At 37.1% G+C, this 21,992-nt stretch overlaps 1 protein-coding gene across 1 annotated transcript in view; it reads left to right on the top strand.

Annotated features, from left to right (window-relative positions):
* The window catches only part of TRPM3 (transient receptor potential cation channel subfamily M member 3), a 452,616-nt gene that overhangs the window by 309,282 nt on the left and 121,342 nt on the right, over window positions 1-21,992 (top strand). Inside the window, exons 4-6 of the mRNA XM_075078767.1 lie at window positions 5,981-6,194; window positions 9,178-9,302; window positions 17,740-17,911. Coding sequence (XP_074934868.1) covers window positions 5,981-6,194; window positions 9,178-9,302; window positions 17,740-17,911 — 511 coding nt within the window. The remainder of the gene's footprint in view (window positions 1-5,980; window positions 6,195-9,177; window positions 9,303-17,739; window positions 17,912-21,992) is intronic.

Here is a 21,992-nt window from a genome sequence, read left to right as displayed (position 1 = left end):
AGAATCAGAAGAGTAAAAGTGAAAAAAAGCATGGACTGAGATAAGAATGGTTTAACAACTGAAATAAAGTAAAATAGTAGTAGTAGTAGTAGTAGCAACAACAACAATAATAACAGTAACAATAATTATAATAATAATAATAACAACAACAACAATAATAATAATAAAAAACCAAAGCAAGTTATGTACTGTGCAGTGGCTCACCACTCACCGACCGATGCCTATCCCATCCCCAAGCACTGGTCACCAACCCCCAGCCAGCTGCCCCCAGCTTATATACTAAGCATGATATCATATGGTATGGAATACCCCTCTGGCCAGTTTGGGTCAGGTGTCCGGGCTGTGCCCCCTACCAGCTTCTTATGGGCAGGGCATGAGAACCTGAAAAGTCCTTAGTCCTTGAAAAGTATAAGCATTACTTAGCAACAACGGAAACATTAGCATATCCCAACATTATTCTTATACTAAATCCAAAACCCAGGACTATATCAGTTACTAGGAGGAAAATTAACTCTATCAGAGCCAAAAACAGGACAGAATTAGATTCTATTAATATCTCTACAAATCTGTTAGTAAATATATGTATTCTTTGCACGTATACTCACAAGCTACAAATGCAGTAATATTATATCAGTTGCCATCAGACAATTAATAATGGCATCTTTAGCTGTGAAAATGAAAATTACACTGAAATTGTACTAGAACACATGGATTTGGAACAAAACAGAAAAGACAATGTAGGTTTACATATTGTTAATAGAACTGCCTGTGTTATTAATTTCATTTCCACAGCCACATAGAACGAAAATTCTCAAGCAGCATGAACTTTGCTGATAACATTGAGTCGTTATGGTATCTTCAGTGGGGCTGCTCTAGGCTACTTAAATCAATAATGCGAAGAGCTGAGGGTGCAGCAGATTATATAGAAACATATAGCCGAGATTAGATAACATTGGTTAATGAGATCAGGTACTAAAGAGGCCTTTCCTTCCGTCTTCATGTAACCACAGATGATCTTGCAACAACACCGTGGTTTACAGATCTCTATCAATCTCATATTTTCTTTACAAGTGCTCATGCCATTAATATTTAAGAAATGTATTTAACAGTTTTACTTTTGACATTTACATTGTTTTTACGGCAGATTTTCAATTTTGACAACTGTAAAAATATCTGAGAGGGATGTGGAGTTACATAAACTTTATTAGCAGCTTTTGCAATAAATCAGTAGATTGAAAAAAGATAGGAAGGTTAATAAAATGTCATCTGCTTATATCAGGTGGCTCTTAGTAGTTTAAGAAATAACATGGATGAGTTAATCTAACTATATACTGGCAATTTATTACCCTAACTGAAAGCAATTATTAAACTAATGTGAGTGATTCAGGTCCAATTATGAGCAGTATTCTGAAAATTTTCAAAATAGAATCTGGTCATTAGTGGACCAGTTAAGACAATCTTGCTGTGTTGCATTTTGCACTGAACATGTGAGCAAACTAAACCAATTTTTTAAAATTCACTATCTGCCTTTACACACACACACACAAAAAACCTTAACATTCTTTCATTAATTAGTGTGTCTGGATTCCTTATCAACCTTTTTTAAAGGACTGCTTTTTACAGAACTGAAAGTTCTTTGATCATCGTTTTTCAAATTTAGGTGGAAGATGGCTGTTTGAAAAGCTTTAGTGAGTTAAATACATTCCTCCTAATTGAATGCATTCTAATGATAGGTTTAATATGCACAATAAAAAGCTAACATATGTTTGCAGCTGTAGAAGAAATAAAGTTTACTTCAGTGTAATAAGCTTAACCTTTCTAATGGTGCATGGAAACATGAAAGAACATCAGTAGAATTCCAATGTACATAAACAGTACAGACTTTTTAATATTTAGATACTCAAAATGTTATACTTTATAAAGGATATTTGGAAATCAGACACATAAAAAGGTATGTTTCTATTTTTAAAATATATTGAGTTTTAACAAAACTGTGTAAAAGGATCTTAAAGTCTGTCAGTGCTTTTGAGAGAAAAAAGAGATAATCCTGTAACTTGCATAAACCATGAAAAGGGCATGGTTTTTGTTATAGTATATCAATACTTAAAGAACATTCACAGAATTTAAAAGATGGTGTCCTACATGGAGAAATGGGGAAAAACCACAGAAAAACATCTATCCAAGGCCCATTTACTTTAATGAGGGTCCCTCCACTGACTATTTAGTGGAACTTGGATGAGGCCTTAAGAAATTAAGAATAATATTATAATATAATAATATATAATAATAAATATAATATTATTATATATAATATAATAATAATAAAGGAACTAGTACAGTTTCAGTCTAAGTGACAGTTTTTCCGTTGAATTCAGTAAGAATTACATCAGGCCTACTTCTTATGTGAAGGTCACACTTTGAGGGAACCAGTCTTTAGCTTGAAGAAGTGTCTACAGTGATAGAAAATTATTTAAGGTAGGTGAAATAGCCGCCCAATAACTGCATGTGTCAAAGAGAAACAAAAGAGCAATGTTAGGTTGCAGATCACAAAATGTTCTCTGAAGATATTTTCTTTAAGGAAAAACAACAAAATTCTGAATCTTTCATTTTTTTTCACTGAGACTCTCATCTGCAATCCTTCACCATGTAGTTTAATGAGACAGCTGTGATTGAGTAACAGAGTAGTAATTTTACCACTCAGGAATTTCAACCTTTTGCCCTAGGGCATTGGACTGCAACATGCAAGCATCTGGCTGTTTGACTGATGATGGGCACAGTTATTTTTTAGGAAACTACTTGTTGAAACAGTGAAACAACTATTGGCATCAAATGGCACCCTTGCTGACTATTCCTGTGCTCGTTTAGGGATCAAATGAGCATGACAGCTTGAACTTGATGATTTATTATTTCACAGTGTTATGCCTATGTCAGTCACATCGGTCCATATGTTTTGTGGCTGGAAACTGTACTTTTGCTTCCCGTCTTGCCCTGCTCTGCTGCCACATAACAACTGAAGTCTTGTGTCCCAACTATACACTACTCCCATAAAGAAGGGATTAAACGATTTACCATTAGAACTGATCATTTGTACAGCTGACAGACACACCAGACATGGAATTTCAGGGTAACAGAGCAGTGGTTTAGCTTAGATTTACATTTAAATTTTGAATCTGCCTCTAGCGGCTACAGCAAAAGAATTCAGGGACAGCAGAAATACTCATTAAGATTCTAAACAAAAACTGAAAACACCAAATATTCTGCTACCAGATTGAAAGAAATTAATTTTTAATATAGACAAAAATAGCCTTAGAAGTGTTTATTCATAATTTAATGCACACTTTGAAAGTGATGACAAAAGAATTCTCTTGTACATACTAGTTAACATGTTAAGTAGTGGTAAAAGAGTGATCCCAATCACACCAAACTGAAAATGGCTTTTTTAAGAGTGAAAATGAAAGAGACAGTCATAAAAATTTAGGCCTATGCACAAAAAAAAGAAAATCATGTTTGGCACTAGTGCCCTTCTCAAAAAACTTCTAAAAAGTAAAGCTTGTCCATGATGATTTAAATTTTAATTTACATGAAAAAAAATTTCAGATTTATTTTTAATTGTTTCCTCTTTATAAAGTAAAATGAATTCTTCTTCATAAGTATAAGTATACTAATAAATATAGAGTTATTTGTGTACAGTATAAAGAACAAGCAGTTGTTTATAATGAAAGGTGGCCACATTTCAAATAAATGTAAGAAAATATTTCATCTAACTTCACGATTCACTATAAAGGTTTATATTTATTGAAATTCAGAGCTATTAGTGGTTATGAAAATAAAAGAGATTTTTGCCAATTAATACATATGCTTAAGAAGGTTGGGACAATGAAGTCACACATGTTGGGGTATAAAACAATGTTAAAGAATCAAAACACAGTCACTGTCTGGATTAGGTAATACACATCCGATGCCGTTTGTGCCTTCATCCTAATATCACCCCAGATGATGCAGTGGCCTCTGTTTTCAGCAAATGTATATGGCCATTCCTAATACTAATTCACTTTAATTATCTTCTTAAAACTCCCAGTCTCTCTTCACCAAAAAACAGAGAAAGGTACCAGTGATCCCAAAACCTAATCTCCATAATTGGGCCAGCAGAGGTTTCATATAGGCCCCCTGAAGGATGTTGTCTATTTACTAATGCCTGCGGTGTTAACAAGGCATTGCCCTTTGCAACTTCAGCTTTCCCTAATGGCAGAGTAAAGGGTATAAGGAACAGCCTCCTTACAGCCCCTCTGGTGTGTTAAAACTTTGACAGCCCTTGAATCCTAATCAAAATTATTAGCTTCACCATTTGATCAACGAGATCAGGTGCCATGGAAGATTTTCGCAACTCCCAACCAGAATTGGTAGCTACTGAGATGCAGTTCATGCATATATAAGCTCGAGGGTACATTATGCTCTTGCCAGACATGAATATTGTATGTTCTTTGTCCATTAGCTGTCATGAATTTGCTTGCCTGCTGCAGAGAGCATTGCTGCTCCACTGGAGCGAGCATGCATTCACAAGTTCTTGCTCAGCTTTCAGTTTGGCTGTGCCACCCTTGCTTCCCTATGAATATTTGCCCAAATGGGCTTCTGCTTCCAGAAATGTTAAGAATGGCTGTTTACTGTGCAACAACCCATTCTTGGAAAGAAAGCTTTGTAATAGCAATTTCTTCTGGAAAAATTCAACCCCTCATTTCTTATTCAACTAGAAAGGAGTCCACTTTACTGTCATATGGTTTACTAAAAAAGAACGATCTTTTGGCAAGAAATACTGATTAGACATGTTAAAAAAGGGACAAAATTATTACATAATATATGTGGATATTATACTACCTAGCGTGATACAATAAATAGTTAGAACTAGGCATTCTTAGTTCCTCAGGCTGAAATGAAAGTGCCTGTGTTATACACCTGATGGCTCTGCTGACAACACGTCAAAGACTACTGAAGTAACACTATATGCATTGGTTCAGTCAGAAGTTTGCTAGATGAGTGGCTTTCTATAACCTGTTTTATTCAGCTAAGAGGGTCCTTCCAGATCTTACCAGCTATAGAAATCATTTTATCCTCTTACGGCACATTACTGCTATGCAGCTAGAATTCAAAAAAGTACCTGCGCCCTGCCATGGGCTTTGTGAAACCCTTCGTACATCAGCAACAGAAAGAGCAGGAGAAAGATCCCTGAGAGCAAGGCTTGTCGGGAAGAGACAGGTATGTGTGTCACATGGTGGTGCTGTAGAAATTTTGAAGACAATTGTTATCTTTGAGCACACACAGATGGGCATGATATCCCTTGGGGCAAAATGCTACAGATGTAGCACAGAAGAACCAAGAACTGGAAGTGTGTAAATGTGTTTCAAAGCACTTTTAGGGTCCTGTGCTTTGTTATGCAAATTCATGAATCTATAGAAACCGGTCTGTAGGTCGTAAGTTAACACACACTCATCTGAAAAGTACCTGTTTTGTAGTCTTGCTCAGTTAAAACGTCTGTGTGTTTGAACAACCAAGATTGTTTCTGTTATTTCCTACCTTTTGAGATATTTGTTAATTCGAAAATAAGATACAAGTGAACACAGTTGTGACTCTGACCACCTAGGTCATCTTTGGCAGACCACTTAAATTTTTGCTCCAGTTTTTGTATCCATAAATTAAAGGCATTTATCTTTCAGGCATTGCTAAGCATACTGAAACAATTAACGACATTAATGACTTAATTTCCTAAACAAGAGAAAATTGCCCAGCCTGTGAATCAAAAGTGTTCCATTATTCCTAGTTCCCTAGTTTCCTAACTCCTGAAAAAAAGGTCAAATTAGCAATTAGTTACTGCTTTTGTCATAAAAGTTGCCTTTTTCAGGGATCTATTGGACATAGATCATATGTATTAGGAACTAGTGGGTATAACCAATCTCTTTTTTCTTTACTACTGCCCTTATTTCTGCAGTATGTACGAGTGTCTTTTGACACAAAGCCTGACCTCCTTCTGCATCTGATGACCAAAGAGTGGCAGCTTGAGCTCCCTAAACTTCTCATCTCTGTGCACGGGGGCCTTCAGAATTTTGAACTTCAGCCAAAACTCAAGCAAGTCTTTGGAAAAGGTCTCATTAAGGCTGCTATGACAACTGGAGCATGGATATTCACTGGAGGAGTAAACACAGGTAACAGCAACATTGAAATGAAAGCACAGTGGCATCTATGAGATTTCATCACAGAAAAAAGTTAGAACTGATGAGACTAAGAAGCCATTCCATGTTTTTTTTTTATTAGTGTTGGCTGTACTATGTGCAAACAAAAACAAAAATGCCAAGTTGATACCAGCCTACCAGCTACCAGGAACTAAAAGGGTTGCTAAAGCATGAAAAGCACACTGGGAGCTGAAAATAAGGCCTCCTGTGAAACAACTATATTAGTATATTGCCAATGAAGACTTTGTAGCATCAACAGTAAGCTACAGAGAGGGACTGCTAACTAGAAACCAAAGTCAAAGTGTTACTGTATAAGACCATAAACACCTTCATCCAGAAAAGACCTTTATTTTATCCTATGAGATGATCTGGAATATGAAAGGGAAAAAGGCTCTGTTTTGTGGATCACTTCTTCTTGTAGACAGCCTAACCTAATTTTTTTTATCACCCCTGCAGCAAGAGTGATAACATTGCCATTTCTATTCAAAGTTAAGAACATCTATAACATACCATATGGGTGACCTAATGACCCAAGACAGCAGCTGGCCCAGCTCTGCTGGGAGACAGCATGTAGGTTTTGGAAATAAGCTGCAAAACATAGTTCCCTGGATATAAAAGATTGGACAGTGGCTTCCCAGTTACCCTCCCTGAAGAAGGCAGAAAGGAGGAGAGAGTCAGGAGAAAGTCAAAGAGTTCTGCTAGAGGTAAATGCAAAAAGTTTTTGCTAGGACATATACTTGTAAATTCTTATGTTATTCTCATTTGCTGCAGTAACAAAGCTGTAATTTATTATTTCAGTAATCCCACAAAGTGTATCCTCTTACTGTCTATGGAAAACATTGTAATCACTCTATCATGCATTATTTTTAGTGCATTGTGGATCAACTCTTGCATATTTGAATATGAATGCTAAATAGAAGTCTTGGGCTTTTTAGTTTCCAAAGCACATCAAATTTAAAAAAATATTCATTTTTATCACAGCAGCATTACAAATAGCAAAGAAGATAGCTTCTGGAGTGTTAGGTAGGTAAATAGACAGACTCACATGAATGTAATATCCCCCACATCTCTGCAGAACAAGGAAGAAAATCAGATTGAATACTGACCTGTGTACTCTGGTGATAATAGTTATGTCAGTTGCCAGATACTCTTGTAGTGATGATGGCAAAGATAGATTTTACATCAAAAGCTCATTAGAAAACTGTAGATGTTTTATACTCATTGCAGTGGATTACCACAGGAACTGTAGAAATCAAACTACAGAAATTTTGTATTGTATATTGTATATATATTTGTATACTGACTATAACATTTGCATTTACTAAATTAACAATTGCTTCATACCATTTTTCAAATCATCATAGTTGCAAAACACAAAATGATACAAATGAACCAGGAAAGTCAACATAATTACTGTTGAAAAGGATTTTTTTTCTGGTAATCAAAAATTACCTAGACAAAACAATGATGTTCAAGTTGCCATGTTTTATTTTAAAAACATATAATACCAGAAGCAGTTCTGCATTATCAGTTACCTCTCATTGCTGGCTTTGATTCCTGAAGCAAAGCAGTTGATTGCTCAAGGTCTAGGTTTTCAAGCTGTGTAGGTGAAAATTGTTTTATCTTTACGTGAAATTGTACAAATTGATGATTTCTGAATAGAGTCTGTTCTGTTGATGATTAATTTTTAAATCAGATTTCTCTTAAGGAAAAGTATAATTGAAAAATCCTTAAACACTGCTGTTGGACTGAGGATCAGTGATGTGACAGGGATGGTGCATACCTGGCTATAACCGTGACTGTTAAATGACTTAAACAAATTGTTCTGAATATTCATGTCATGCTGAAAGCTGATTATTCTAAATAGCAGTTTTTGCAGTCTGGACAGATTTTCTGCTTTGAATCCTTTGGGTTGCTGGATCAGAGCCAAATTCATAGCTGATTGCATGTACAGGGTTGTGTTTTTTTTTCCTTTTCCACCACAGGAAGGAAATCAGACTCCACGACTTAAAGGATTTGTTAGGTTGTGGGGCTTTTTCTTACATGGTTCATTTATGGTGCAGAAAAACTACGGCTAAAATCACATCTATTGTGTGACTGTTGTAATTCCAGTCCAGCGATCTTGAAATTGTGCAGTCTGAAAAAGAAGCAAACACAGAAACTGAGTAACAGATAATATCTGCAGCAAATCCACAGGAATCCTTCAGTGCAGCCACACCACAAAAATTGTTATTGATACACACATAGAAAAATTATTTTATGAAAAGGAAGGAGGAATGGCACTTGTGCTTTTCACAGAGGTACCACTGAAACACTGACAGAGCTGGCCTAAAGCATACAAGGAGCATTATCAGAAGGCACCTGGAAGAGAGCTGGGGAGCAGTCGTTCTCTCTGTATTAATTTCTGTTTTCTCACTGATCCCCAGGGGGGTTTCTAATACTCTACTGGAAGCTATCGCAGGTGACTGAGTTTGTTTGGAAAGAATGACAGAATAGCTCACACAGAGTAGTGTAATGATATTTTCACATTTCCACCCTATATTCAGACAGAAGGGAACATTTGTGTGTGAGCTACAATTCTGCGGGGAGTATGGGAGGTGGAGTTAATTCCTGTGCTTTTTTGTATGCTTGGGAAGGATACAAATGCTTGCATGCACATACGTTTGTGAACATAAGTGCAGATAAACAAATTACAGTCAGCTGTCAACATTTCCATTCTTATTTTTAGAGCTGTGTAATTTTTTCCTTGCTACTTCATTTAATATTTTTTTAGATTAGGTAAAATGGACGTACAATATAACTGTAATAATAACCAATAGGAATATATTCATAGCTTTACTTAATTGTAAGTATATGCATAGGTTTTCCCTAAAAAAGAATTCTATATTAAATCCATACCATAATGAACAAAAATGACATAATTATGAATTTCTATTTTATGCTGTTTTTTTACCAGGAGTCATTCGGCATGTTGGAGATGCACTGAAAGATCATGCCTCAAAATCTCGAGGGAAGATCTGCACCATTGGTATAGCTCCCTGGGGCATTGTGGAAAACCAAGAGGATCTGATTGGCAAAGATGTAAGACCTATAGATCACCTCCAATATATATAGATCTTACAGATTTTTTTCCTTTCCTCTCCACCCTTCACTTAACAATTCTTCATAGAATTAATGTCTACAGCAAAAAATCAATACTAATACAGGTTTTCCATTATGGTTGATAGCAGTTTTGACATGGCAACAATAAAAATCCCTGTACATTATTTAAAAATAAATTATAAAGAAATTTCATTAAATGCTATTCTTGAAAAAATATTCATTTCATCCTTAGAACACTATGAACCCTGAAAAGTGCCTAAGAAAACACTGATTGCAAAACTTCAAGTCTCATTTATTTTGAAACAATACTATGATGCGTAGGTTAAATTCAGAGTTGCAGACTGTCCCCTGTATAATATATTCCATCCTATACATTTTTATTACTGCAATTGTGAAGAGTCTTAAAATGTATTGGTCATGAGATCAGACCTCAAAGAATCATTACTTCAGTCACCTTCTGAAGGGCAGAGTTGGTGTTTCTTGTACTCTCACCTAATTCTTCTCTTTTAAACCTATCCCGTCAGTCAGAAAGATTAAGTCCATGATTTTAAATACAATAATAGTTTACTTACACTGGTTAAATGTTACCTGAAGCTTTTCTGAGCCCTTTTTTTTCTCACCTCTGGTTCATTCCCAAGCAATCTCCTGAGCACCACTGGCTAACTTTGAATGGAGAATAGATAGAGTCTTCATTCTGCATAATGAACCTTTTTTCTTGTCTACATTACTCTGAACCATTCTTGTGTGTATGTTCATCCATTAGCAAGCTGGGGAGGGGAGAAATATTCAGTTAGGTCAGAAGGAATTACAATGAGTATGAAGAAATTGATGCAACTGGAATTCATTGCAATTCACTATTCAGGTATAGCCATTAGGGGGAATTGTATTAGCATGGGTTTTTGTACTCTAACACCACCAGCGTTTGTATAATAGCGTTACCAATATATTCAAACAACCAGGATGGGACTTTGCAGCAGTAATTCTGAGTCACTAATGGACTCTTCTCAGATGCAGTGCGAAAGGTGACTAGCAGAAATAGCTGGTCACAAAGATGCAGTGTGTGTTGTTAAAGAAGTGTAATGTACACATGGATTTCAAGTAAGCAGTCTTTACTGACTATGTGTGGAGTTCTGGAAGTATTGCAAGAAGGTGGCAAGAAAGGACATTAAATCAGTTGTGAATTTTGGGACATTGTCATTCCTCCATTAGTTAGTTCCACCTGTTGGACAGCTACCTACCTCTGTTCCCAGCTAGTCACCATCTATTAAAGGGGCTCTGAAGCCTTCTTGTATAGAAAGAGCTGAAGAAGTTGGTTTCACAGCTGTTCCAACCAACTGGAGCAGCACCCCACCCCACCCCCTGCCCCACCCCAATTTCTGATTTCTTTCAGAGATGTCTTCCACTAAATATCCTTCCAATTTAACAGGAAACCAAGAAGTTGTATGCTAACTTTTTTTAAAAAAAATAAAAAACTTCCTGGTAAATCAAAACAGGTTAATACTTATTCTGGTCATCAGACAGAAAGTGACAAAAGTTTAAAAAACAGTAAAGACAAATTTAGATAAAGACTTCCATTAATGCAGTCACAATTATATCAGTAGGATTACAATTACAGGGTCATTACTAAGGACGAAAGTAGTTCCAAAATGTATCTGTGATAGATAAAATTGAAACTTTTCCCCTGAACCTCCTGGCCCATAATATTTTCATAAAGTGATTGATCAGTGGCATGATGCAATGCTGAAAAACTTCTGGTTTTAGCCATCTCTAATACACATGTACCACTATTGCTTTATGCTTACCTATATTGAATTTCATCTTCCATTTTATTGCCTAGTCAGGCTGCTTTATGAAGACCTTCTTTAACTTTTCATAGTCCACTGAAAAAAAAAGTAAGCTTTTCACACCCCTATTAACCCCAAATCCCTTAAAACTGTGTGGAACAGAACATGACCCACTTGAGGCAGGCGACTTATGTCACTAAATCTTCTTAGTAACACTCAGTCTTTGCAAAAATTAACTTCCTCTTCTTACTGTTTTCCCTCCCTTCCCCTCAGCTTTCCCCAGCTACTAATCCCTCGAAGGACTTTCCCTCTTATCCAATACGTGCAGTTTTTTTAGAAGCATTTGGTGAGGAAGCTTTTTTAAAGTTTTTGAAAATCAAACTATACTGTATTGACTGGTTCATTAGAGATGAATGCTGTTAAATGAACCAAGAAGGGGAAATATAAATAGTACCATAAGCATGTAAAATGAATCATCATTAAGCAAGAAACAAAGGCTACAAAGGATTATGCAGGAGTCAACCAATAGTAAAAGGCCTGTTGAGCTCTGGCATCCACGAGGCTTTATGCCTATATGCACTATGTCTAGTTAAATTATGATCAGAACTGAAGAGCTGTCAAAACATACCCTTCCAGCATCAGATAGAAACAGAAATGTGTCTTTAGTAATGGGATCTGGGGAGAAGGGGTGGGGGGAGGAGTTACTGCCATTGCACATACCCCAGCGCATGTTGTCTCTGTGTGCCTCGTGGCAAATCAGACATGCCCAACAGAGCTGTGCCTCTGCTAATGCTCCAGCCCTTGCCTGCCTCTGTGAATCTTGAAGTTATAGCTGAGGGGTTTTATTCCATTTACCACACCAGCCAAATCAGTCAGCTTTTGGGAATCCCAAGGGCTTTCCTCAGAGCGATAAAGAGAACTGGCCAAGTTAAGCAAAATATTACTGTTGTTCGCTATTATTTGTTATATTGTGATGGTTAAAGATCCCTAAAGAGACTTGTCTTACTGCACTACTATAAAAGCAGTATAGCAGAAAATAGTGCCCCTCTTAACACACCTAGATTCTAATTTAAAACCAAAGCATGTAAGGGAAAGGTAGATAGTTGCCTTATTTCCAATTTTCTGGTAGAAAAACTGAGAAAGTAAGGTGGCTTGCACAGTCTTGTAGAAAATCTGGATTATAAACAAGTTTCTCCCTGCATACAGAGCCATTCCTACTTTTGAAAGAGTGCACTTCATGACCCTTCGTAGCATGCATGTCTTTCCTTTCAGTGTCTGTTCAGTCCTCATTTGGGTTTAATTCTTAGTCACTTCAATAGGAACAGTGAACAGTAGGAAAGAGAACACTGATTTTAGTACTTTCTTTTTGCTCAATGAAATAATTCAGATAGGTTTTATTTTTAGTCCAAAGAAGTTAGTATTTGAGAGCTAAATCAAAATATGCTTATATTGTGCCACTCAGTGAAAAGGACATTTCCAGCATACTGTGATATGTCATCGGTCAGGCAAGATGCTCTAGTATATAACCTGCTAACTTAAACAGAATGCATTTTTTTAGTAATTAAAGTTTTAAGAAAAAAAAACCAATCTTTTTCTTACCAAAGTAATTGAAATTAAATTTTAACTTCTGTGCTGCTATGCTGAATCACTACAAAACCCATGACACCCACTTGTGCATGCCTGCTATAAAAATCTTTCCATACATGGATCCAATAGGTTGACATAAGAAGTAATTCCTAAATTCTCTCCAAAATTCTTGGGTTTTATCTGTCTCCCTTAGAGTACTTTTATAGTCATGGATTATAGTGTGTTTCTCTCCCTGTATTGCTTCATTGGTCTTCTGGTTACGCTCAACAAATAGAGTATGGCAAAACTAAAGCTCAGGAGAAATTTTGGAAAAAGTAAAATTATTTTTAATAACGGCTTTAGCCAGTGAAAAGGAAGCAATAGTGGTCAGCTTTTATCATTTAGTGCAGCAGAATGCACAACACAAAATATAAGCCTAATCTGTAGACTTGTGCATAAACAGATAAGAGTGCTACATAAAAGCAAAAATTGTTATCAGAAAGAAAACTACTTCCTCAGAGCAGATTTATATCTGCATAATATATATTTGTAATACAAATATATATTTTATAATATATAATGTAGTATCCATTATATTATATATCTTTCATCTATGTTATACTTTATTTTTATATGTATATGTATATATATATATGTATGTATCAACCCCTCTCATGCACTCTGTGTTCCAGAATAAATTCTATTTTTCAGTTCCTAGAACTCAGATGTTAGAATCACAGGCATTGCCAGTTGTAGATGTTCTTTATGGACTTCACTAATAACAGATACCTGGTTTTTGTACTGTTCAGAATATTCAGAAAAAATAAATTTAATAAAACTTAAGCAATGAGAATACTGCTACTTGAAACCTACTTTCCTATACAGCTGAAATCATAAAAATAAGAAGCAAATATTGTCCCTTTTTATACGAAAGCTAAATTGATATTGGACTAAATATAAGTTGAATCCAAGCATTCATAGATATTCCTTTTGTTAAAAAGTAACGCCTGGCTTTCTCAGTCTGTTTCTAGATAATGTTTCTGATTTATTAAAGACTGCAGTTTCAGAGTAACAAATTTTATATTAGTGCAGTTGCTCAGTTTTGTAACTAGAACTGGAGATAAGAACATGTCATCTGCAGGTTTCTCAGGGATGCTCAAACGGTACTCACAGGAGAACTCTGCAGTCTTGCTCTGCTTGCTCAGTTATATCTTCAGCTTTTTTCAGTGTCAATTGGGATGGTGGAATAGGGAGAAAATTTAAAAGCTGGAAGGTTATATGTACTTCGGAGAGCAGGGTCACAAGAGGAAAGTTAGAAGTCAGCCTGTCATGGAGCAGGTGCTAGCATGAACTTCTCAAAATCCCTGGACAATAAAAGACTAGACAACTTCTTCAGGAAAAGTGGGAACCTTCCATGTTGTAGTGTGTCACCAAGTAATTATTAATAAGTTAACAACATGATTACATCATAACTCAATGCTGTTTCAGAAAGAAAATGCTGGAATTTAGTAACAGGACTTGGGAATCATTCACTTTAAGCCTCTGGGCACAGGTGAGGCCAATATCTAGTTGTAAGACAAGTCAAGGAAAGAAGAACAAACAGGAGGTGCTGCAAACATAACCAATGAGGAAAGCTTAAAGCTTAAAGAACTGGAATTGTTTACTATGTATGACAGATGTACTAACCAAGAAAGGTTTGTTTTCCTCAACACACTAAGTCCTGCCCACACCCCTCTCCCTGATCCCATCAGTAAATGCTTTATTATAAAGGACTTAACTCTGCCATTACCAAGTCCCGTTCATTTTCAGAATACCACCTACCTCCCTGAGATTACCAAAGATTATCCAAACCAGAAAAAGTGTGCATTCAAGAACTAGCATCGCCATAAAATTAGTGTCTCCTTACCATTCAGGTATACGAAAAAAAATCATAACACTGTCAAGTTTGGTAAGTATGTAGCCAGAAGTCACTACTTTAGAACACAGTCTTTATAACATATTTCTGTGAGTCTTGTCAGAAAGACCAGCGTTCGTATGGAAAAGAGATTAGGCTTTCTCATTGCAAACTACAGGGTGGGAAGCATGCCTGGGGTGAAGCTGGGGACTGGCATATTTGGAGCATATATGAAGAATCTGGACCATGGTGCTTCCAGGGTCCTCTAAATTAAATCAGGAACTACTCTATTCCCTGGTGTACCCCAGAACAGTGAGGCTGCAGAGAAGGCTTAATTTGAACAACAGCTACTACTTTTTGAGAAGCAAAGCACACATCTCTTTCCACCACTACTCTGAACACACTAAGTGTGTTGTAAATTCTTTGCCTTCACCTAGACTGCTCAGATTCATGCGTTGGATCTCATGACACATGCGTTGCCTGTGGTGAGTTACCCTGAGTGATTTTTCAAGTGCTGTCCCTGAGTTGGGTGTCATGTGCCCACAGGGAATGTAAACAGAGTATAACAGTACTTTCAGTTCAAGCTGGCTGCCACTTCAGGGTGCAAAGGCAACTGCTGGGGTTAGCCCAGCTCCTCACCTATTGACAGAATGCCCTCAGCCCGTGCAGCATGAGTACTGCTTCACAGCATGGCTGCTGTCACTTTCATTAACCTATATTTAGAGGGGTTGTCTCGAGCGTAAATGCTTCCTTTCAACTCTGCAGAGGAAGATGCCAGGGGTTATTATGCCCTCTTCTCAATGCAGAAAGAGGATTAGAAGACATTAAAGTCAAAGTTTTCCCAACCTTTTAACTTGCCTGTGAAATGTAAGGGATTGAAAAGAACAAAGGAATGGGAATTGCAAGAGTGAGGAATTGAAAATCTGCTGAGTGTTGTGGAAAAGCAATTCACCTCAAGGAAATAACCTCAAAGCATAGGATTTTCTTGCCTTCCTGAAGATTTTGCTTATCCTTTAATCAGGAGAAGAGTCTGACAGTGTAGTTTGCAGAATTTATCATTAAAAAAAGTATTTCAGCTGTTGAACTGTGAGTGTTGTATTCTCATTTTCACATCTACAAAATTTATTAATAATATTCACCTTGGAGCTAAACAGCAGACACAGAGCCAAAGTGGAGCCTTCTAATCTGCCCTGCAGCAGCATTGCTAAGCCAATGTGTGGAGCCTTTGGTGCTGCAGCTCATTAGAACTGCAGATCAAGCTGTCACCATGAGAAAGTTTTGAGCTGTAGCTCTTGGGGATAAACCACAAGCTGTCAGTAGAATTGCATCCACAGTGGCTTGTAATTATACAATGAACAGGCAACCCAAGTCATTCCTCTTCTAGCAGATCTTGCTGGCCTATGCACTCTATGTATTGAGAGGTGGGACAGGTATCAGTTTTAAAAATCTGTAACTGTTTTAGTTTTATTTTATTTGATTCCTAGGCATGTGAGAAAGAACCTTCTTTTTCTTCCTGACTGTGGCATGGGCTGTATGACTTCTGCATCTGTAGAAGCTGGTTAATAAACATATTCCAGCTGTGTATTTTTGTTAAGCTCTATGCACCTGTAGAATAAATGTTTTATGAACGGGGCACCAAAAGAAACAGTATAAAAGAAACTTGAGCCAAAGTTGTCACCTGTTCTCACAGTGGAGTACACTGCCTTGCTGTTGGTCAGCTGCCCTCCTGGTCTTCTTAGAACTATTTCCTCCATTTTGCAGGATGAAAAGCTTACAGAGTACCCTCTGTGTGACAGTTTGTAACAGCAAAAGATGTCTGTGGGTTTCTACTTGCCATCCAAGAGTTGACCAACAGGCTGCAAGAATTTGCAAGTGAAAATAAGAGAGAGAGAGATCTCTGGCCAAAGAATTACTAACATATATTATCTATAAAGAACTATGTGTCAGTTAGAGGGTTTTTTAAAATAACAAAAAGGGAGAAAAGCTTAGGAAGAAATTAGTAAGTTAGTATATTTCTGTCCCCAAGCATTTTTGTCAAAACATAAAAGTACAGTTTTGTGCATTAGAAAGCACTAGATTTTGTTAGATTTGCAAAATGAACAATGCCAGAGCTGTGAAGAAAATTCCTTGCAGATGAAGTACAGCCCTGCTGAGTAATAAGTCAGTTCAACATTTCTTCAGCTAGCGCTTCATTTTACAAATTCTCTGGGGTTTTGTCTTTCAAAAAAAAAAAAAACAACCAAGGCATATGTAAACAATGCAGGGAACAATAGTTCTACAAATATCTTTGAATGATCAGCCAGGATCCCTTGACACACCACCAATTCTTCTGACACATCAGTGCAGTCTTACTTATGTCACTGGAGACCCACCAAGTAACGGACAGCCAAATGTGGCCCAGTGCTATTATTTGGTCTGTCTGGAGGCTATGACTGGGATAACTCTACAACAATTTACTCTGTTTGTCTTCAGAGGATTTTCTCCTGATGAAAATAAATCTAAGGAAGTGTAGCAAACTCCCCATTGAATGGAAACTTTCTAAAGCTCTTGTAAACACAAGCAGCAGCCTTTGTACTATGCTAAGAAGGGGCAAATACTTTCTTCCAAGGAAATGGACAATGTGGTGTAATATCATCTGAATACCTCTCCAAGAGTGGAACTCACCTGTATTGGTGTGTCTGCAGAGGACCTCCTGTGCTGGTGGCTCTGAATGAGCTAGAAGAGGGGGCATGGTGCTGTGTGGGGTCTGTGAAGGAAGAATGAAATATTTTGATCAGATAAGGTTAGGATTTATGGCAACACTATTGAAAGCAGCAGACAGGGTGTACAGTGGGTGTGTGTAGTCACACAGACCTTTGAAGGACTGACAATTAACTGAACATAACACCTAAGAGCGGCCATTGATGCTATTGAAACAGATTACGGTGGAAAATGCTTTAAGCAGTGTCTGGGTCTAAAAGGTTTACAAGAGGTGGCCACACTGGTTTAAGTGCTAAGGTTATGTTCTGTTTTACACATAGAAGACAGCAGTGCTTGAGTGCAATACTTGTAACAATTTTGATTTTTTTCTTTTTCTTTTGTATCATCTTGTCAGCTGGTATCTTATAATTGATTTAGTTCAGAGGGTCTTTTCTGTTGAGTGCTCTCTATTTCCTCTGTCTCTAAAATGCAGGTAGTCCGACCATACCAGACAATGTCCAATCCCATGAGCAAGTTGACAGTGCTCAACAGTATGCATTCTCATTTTATTTTGGCGGACAATGGCACTACTGGTAAATATGGAGCAGAGGTGAAACTTCGTAGACAGCTGGAAAAGCACATTTCACTTCAGAAGATAAATACAAGTGAGTAACATTTTGCTTGTATTGTTTTATAATTGCAGTTATATCAAAGACACTATAAGTCTAAATAGGCAATAATGTCTGCATATTTTGAGGAGTAGTTCAACTGTCTAAAATGGTGAGCATGAGCTAATAAAGGGAATAATAGTGAACAAAGATAATAAAATTTGATTTTAGGCTACTGTGGGTAGGGATACAGCACAAATAGCTGAATTTCTTTCTGGCAAGTTTCAAACAATATTTGTCAAGGCTCTTCAGATTCAACTTAGGTCTTTGCTACCCCCATCTCCTTAAAACTGTATACAGCTCTGGTCCCCTTCATTTTTTAAAGAATACAGTGGAATCAGTAAGGGTAGTCAAAAGGGTGACAAAAAGTATGGGAGAGCTTTTTATGATAAAGACTTTGCAGGTTGGAAGAGAGATGGCTGAGGTGTACAGAGGTATATAAAATCCTGCATGGTTGCAGGATAAATGACTGGACAACTGAAGCAGTCCCAGAACCATTGATATTTAGAGGCAGAGTGAGTATCCCGTAGAAGTGTTAATACATGTTTGCACTGTGTTTATTAGTTTTTCCTAGGCAGCTGTCATTAGCCACATCCAGAGGCAGAATATGAGGTTAGATGGTCCTTTCACCTCATCTTTTACAATCATGATGACACATTCCACATGATGATCAGACTGAAGCCCCGGTTTTTCTCTCAAAGTTATATTTTTTTTGTCTTTTATAATCATGTACTGCTTTCCTACATAAAATGAAAAGTAAATATTCATCTAACTAAACACTTCTGCTTGGATAAAATAAAAGATGTTATCTCAATATTAGTATTATTATTTCTGTAGAGTACAGATGCTTAAGTGATATGGGGAGTTTATTTCTTTCTAGATATTTTGGATATTTTTCCTTTGTTTGTAATCACCTAGTTTTTAGAAACTTAGCGCTATCAAAAGAAAAAAGGATAAGGTCTAGAAATTGAACCTAGGCCATACATAGGGAAGAACTCTTCCTTTGGACATTAGCTAGGCAGGAATTTTTTTAGTCTCACAAACAAACCTGTGTTTTACCTTCATAAGCTCCCTTTAGGAATGAAAACAGAACTAATTTTTCAAAAGTGATCATATATACAGCCTTTCTGCTGATAACTCCCTGTAAACATGCAATTTTTACCAGGCCAGGAACAGTGACAGTTTTTGTGGTGTAGGCACTTGAAATGGGAATGAGAGCAGGAAACATGTTTAGACTCTCAGACATCAGATGATAATGAATTACAGGCAGGCCTGATGGGGTGAACATGAACTAGCATGTTGGTCGTGCTTGACAAAGCTTTCTGTATTAAAAGTATAGTCTGTGCTTAAATTAAAATGATGTGCTACTTACACCTTTCAGCACCACTGCATGAACTACATGCACTACAGGATTATTGTTTTTATAATATCAGTGTATCTACTGCTTTTTCACAGAAAGCAGTGTGTCAGTATGCACAAATGTGTGTGCATCCTAATCAGTGTGCGCATGCCTATACATTTCCTTAGCAGATGGAGATAGTATGGTCTAATCCTAGGTTGACCAGCAACAAAAATTCACATTTGAAAATGGCATATATGATGTAATCAAACTGTAAAAAACTGCCTCATAAATAATAATTATTTTGAGGACATTGATAAGAAAAATGTGAGCTTTTGCAGTTTACAGCACAACATTGTGTTGGGAAAATCTTTTTGTTAAAAATAAATCTAACTTAATTCAGATTTGGACAAGAGGTTTATCTGTTGAAAAGCACCTCCAAACTTTGGTGGTTGAAGTCAAATGCTTGCCTGACCTTTTCAAACACCTACAAAAAATGAAGGATTTCTCTTCTCTGGTTTCTCTCTACAGCACCTCCCCCCCTTCCCCCACTATTTTCTCTGTCCCTTTCTCTGTGACAGAGTCTCTATGATTTAACCTCTCCCTCCCAAATCTCTCTGTGTTATAAACACAAAAACACTTGTGTCTCACAGCACTTCTGAAGAAATAGAAAGGTGACATAACTGTTGAGAAGGAAGGTTGCAGGTAAGATTTGTACATCTTGGTCCAGTGACATCCAGAATGTTTCTGCCACATTTTGTTTTCTTTTATTTTAGAAGAAGGTTACTGAGTCCTGCCCAGCCTCTAGTTAATAGAAAGGTGACCATATGGATGAAGGAAGGAACACCTGCCTTGTTAGGTCAGCCAAACAGATGGCCACTTTCTGATGCCTTTCCTTACCCTCATTCCTAGCAGAGCAATGGAGACCCTCGGCCCTGTGCATGCAGGGGCGCTGCTGCAAAGGGATCTTCATCCAAATGGGAGTGTGTGCAGCTATGCATGTGTGTCCTTACCATTTTCTACTAGTAAGCATGTGGAGTGGGGAAAAGCACAAACAGCATCAGACTTTTGTTGCTCAAGAGCCAGGAAAAGGTAATCACCAAACAAAAGAGCAGAGCACTAGAAAACAGAACAGATTTAGGAACCAATAAACAGTTGGTAACTTCTTATTTCACAGCCTGTCCTTGGACAATAGTGCTAAAGCAGATTTTATTCTTATTTTTAAGCCTGTCTGACTTTTACATGTTAGGCTTGTCATTTCTTCTTATTTACTTCCCTTTGTTTCAACTCTGTCTTTCCCAGTGCAGTGATAGCTCTCCTGGATGTTTGGGATCACACACTATTCACAAAGGAAAACTTCATGCTTGTGCTCACCTCTTAAAGACACAGAAAATTATATTCCTTTCAAATAGATTAGGACAGTGACAGTCTTTTTTATAAAATATAAGATTAAATCAGATCATTAAGTATGCCAGCTAATTCTGTTTTTGTTCCTAATGTGGCATCACTCTCAGTCATTCCACAATATCTAATTTCCCAAATAAGTGTACTATTAAATAACAATAATAAAAAGCTTGCCTTATGCCCGCTGTGAACACTAGAGAAAAGATTTCATTGAATACTCTGTTTCCACTCCAGCCTTTTAGCTTTTACAACTTCCATAGCTCTTATTTTGTCCATAGCAAATATTCAGGAATTAAAAAATGCTTTATAGGCAAACAGAAGGTGGAGTCACATTTGTGGGTCAGTCTGCGTCTGCAGGTTCAGGACAGAGTCACTCAGTTGTGCATTTAGCTAGATGTCAATTTGATGCTTCAATGCTCAGGGCAGGTCTGTCTTACTTTCACATGTGAAGACTATTTTAACACAGCCCAGCAACCATCCCTTGCAGCGAGCCACAAGTTGTCTCAAACTCATGAAGTCTCAAAGTCCATCATTTTGTAGTAAGAAATGTTGAAAGTAAGATGAAAGTTTCTAAAATTGTTTCAAGATCAAAAGGAAATATTGAAGGTGATCTGATCAGAAATGCTTCTGGTTTACAATTCACACAAACATTCGAGTCCTGCCCTTTTTGTGGGAATTTGAAGTGAGGGAGATCACCTTAAGATATGCTCCGGAAAGAAGGAAAAATATCTTTATGTCCATCTCTGCCACATGGTTTATTTTTACAGCATGGCATGGAGTATTTGACAGCTCACGTAAAAATTTTTACATTGAAATGTGGAATTAAAACAATTCTAGTTCATCTTACTCCAAAAATATTTCATTAATGAGCAGAAAGTTTTCATGACAAATGCACAGAGATTTTAAACACAGTAAAATATCCCAGCTCAAAAGGTGTGGTTTTCAGAGACACAGTAAGTGGACTGCAGCTGTGTTTCCAGCTATGATGTCATGCTTATACTGTTTCTTGGCATGTAGGGATGTACAGCATGTCAGGCTGATGTAACCCACTGCTGTCAGTTTACTGATTTCTGATTCACTACTTCTGGAAGTGCTTGTAGTACTAAATTCTGTCTCATTGTCTTGAATGCAAAGGGATTCACAGCTATTTTCACAGAATGATAGGTTTCATATGGGCTGGAACAGACCTCTCAAGGTCCCCAGTCTGAGTTTCCTCTCAAAATGGACTATTGACAATCTAGATAAGCTTGTCTGTAATTTTGTTTAGCCAGGTCTGAAAACCACCAATAATGGATATTGAAGCATCTATAGGAGCTTGAGCAAAATGTCTGGAAA

The sequence above is a fragment of the Phalacrocorax aristotelis genome, chromosome Z (genome assembly GCF_949628215.1).
Source record: "Phalacrocorax aristotelis chromosome Z, bGulAri2.1, whole genome shotgun sequence".
NCBI lineage: Eukaryota > Metazoa > Chordata > Aves > Suliformes > Phalacrocoracidae > Phalacrocorax > Phalacrocorax aristotelis.
Note: the sequence above shows the minus strand (reverse complement) of the source record. Positions and strands in the feature narration are given on the sequence as shown.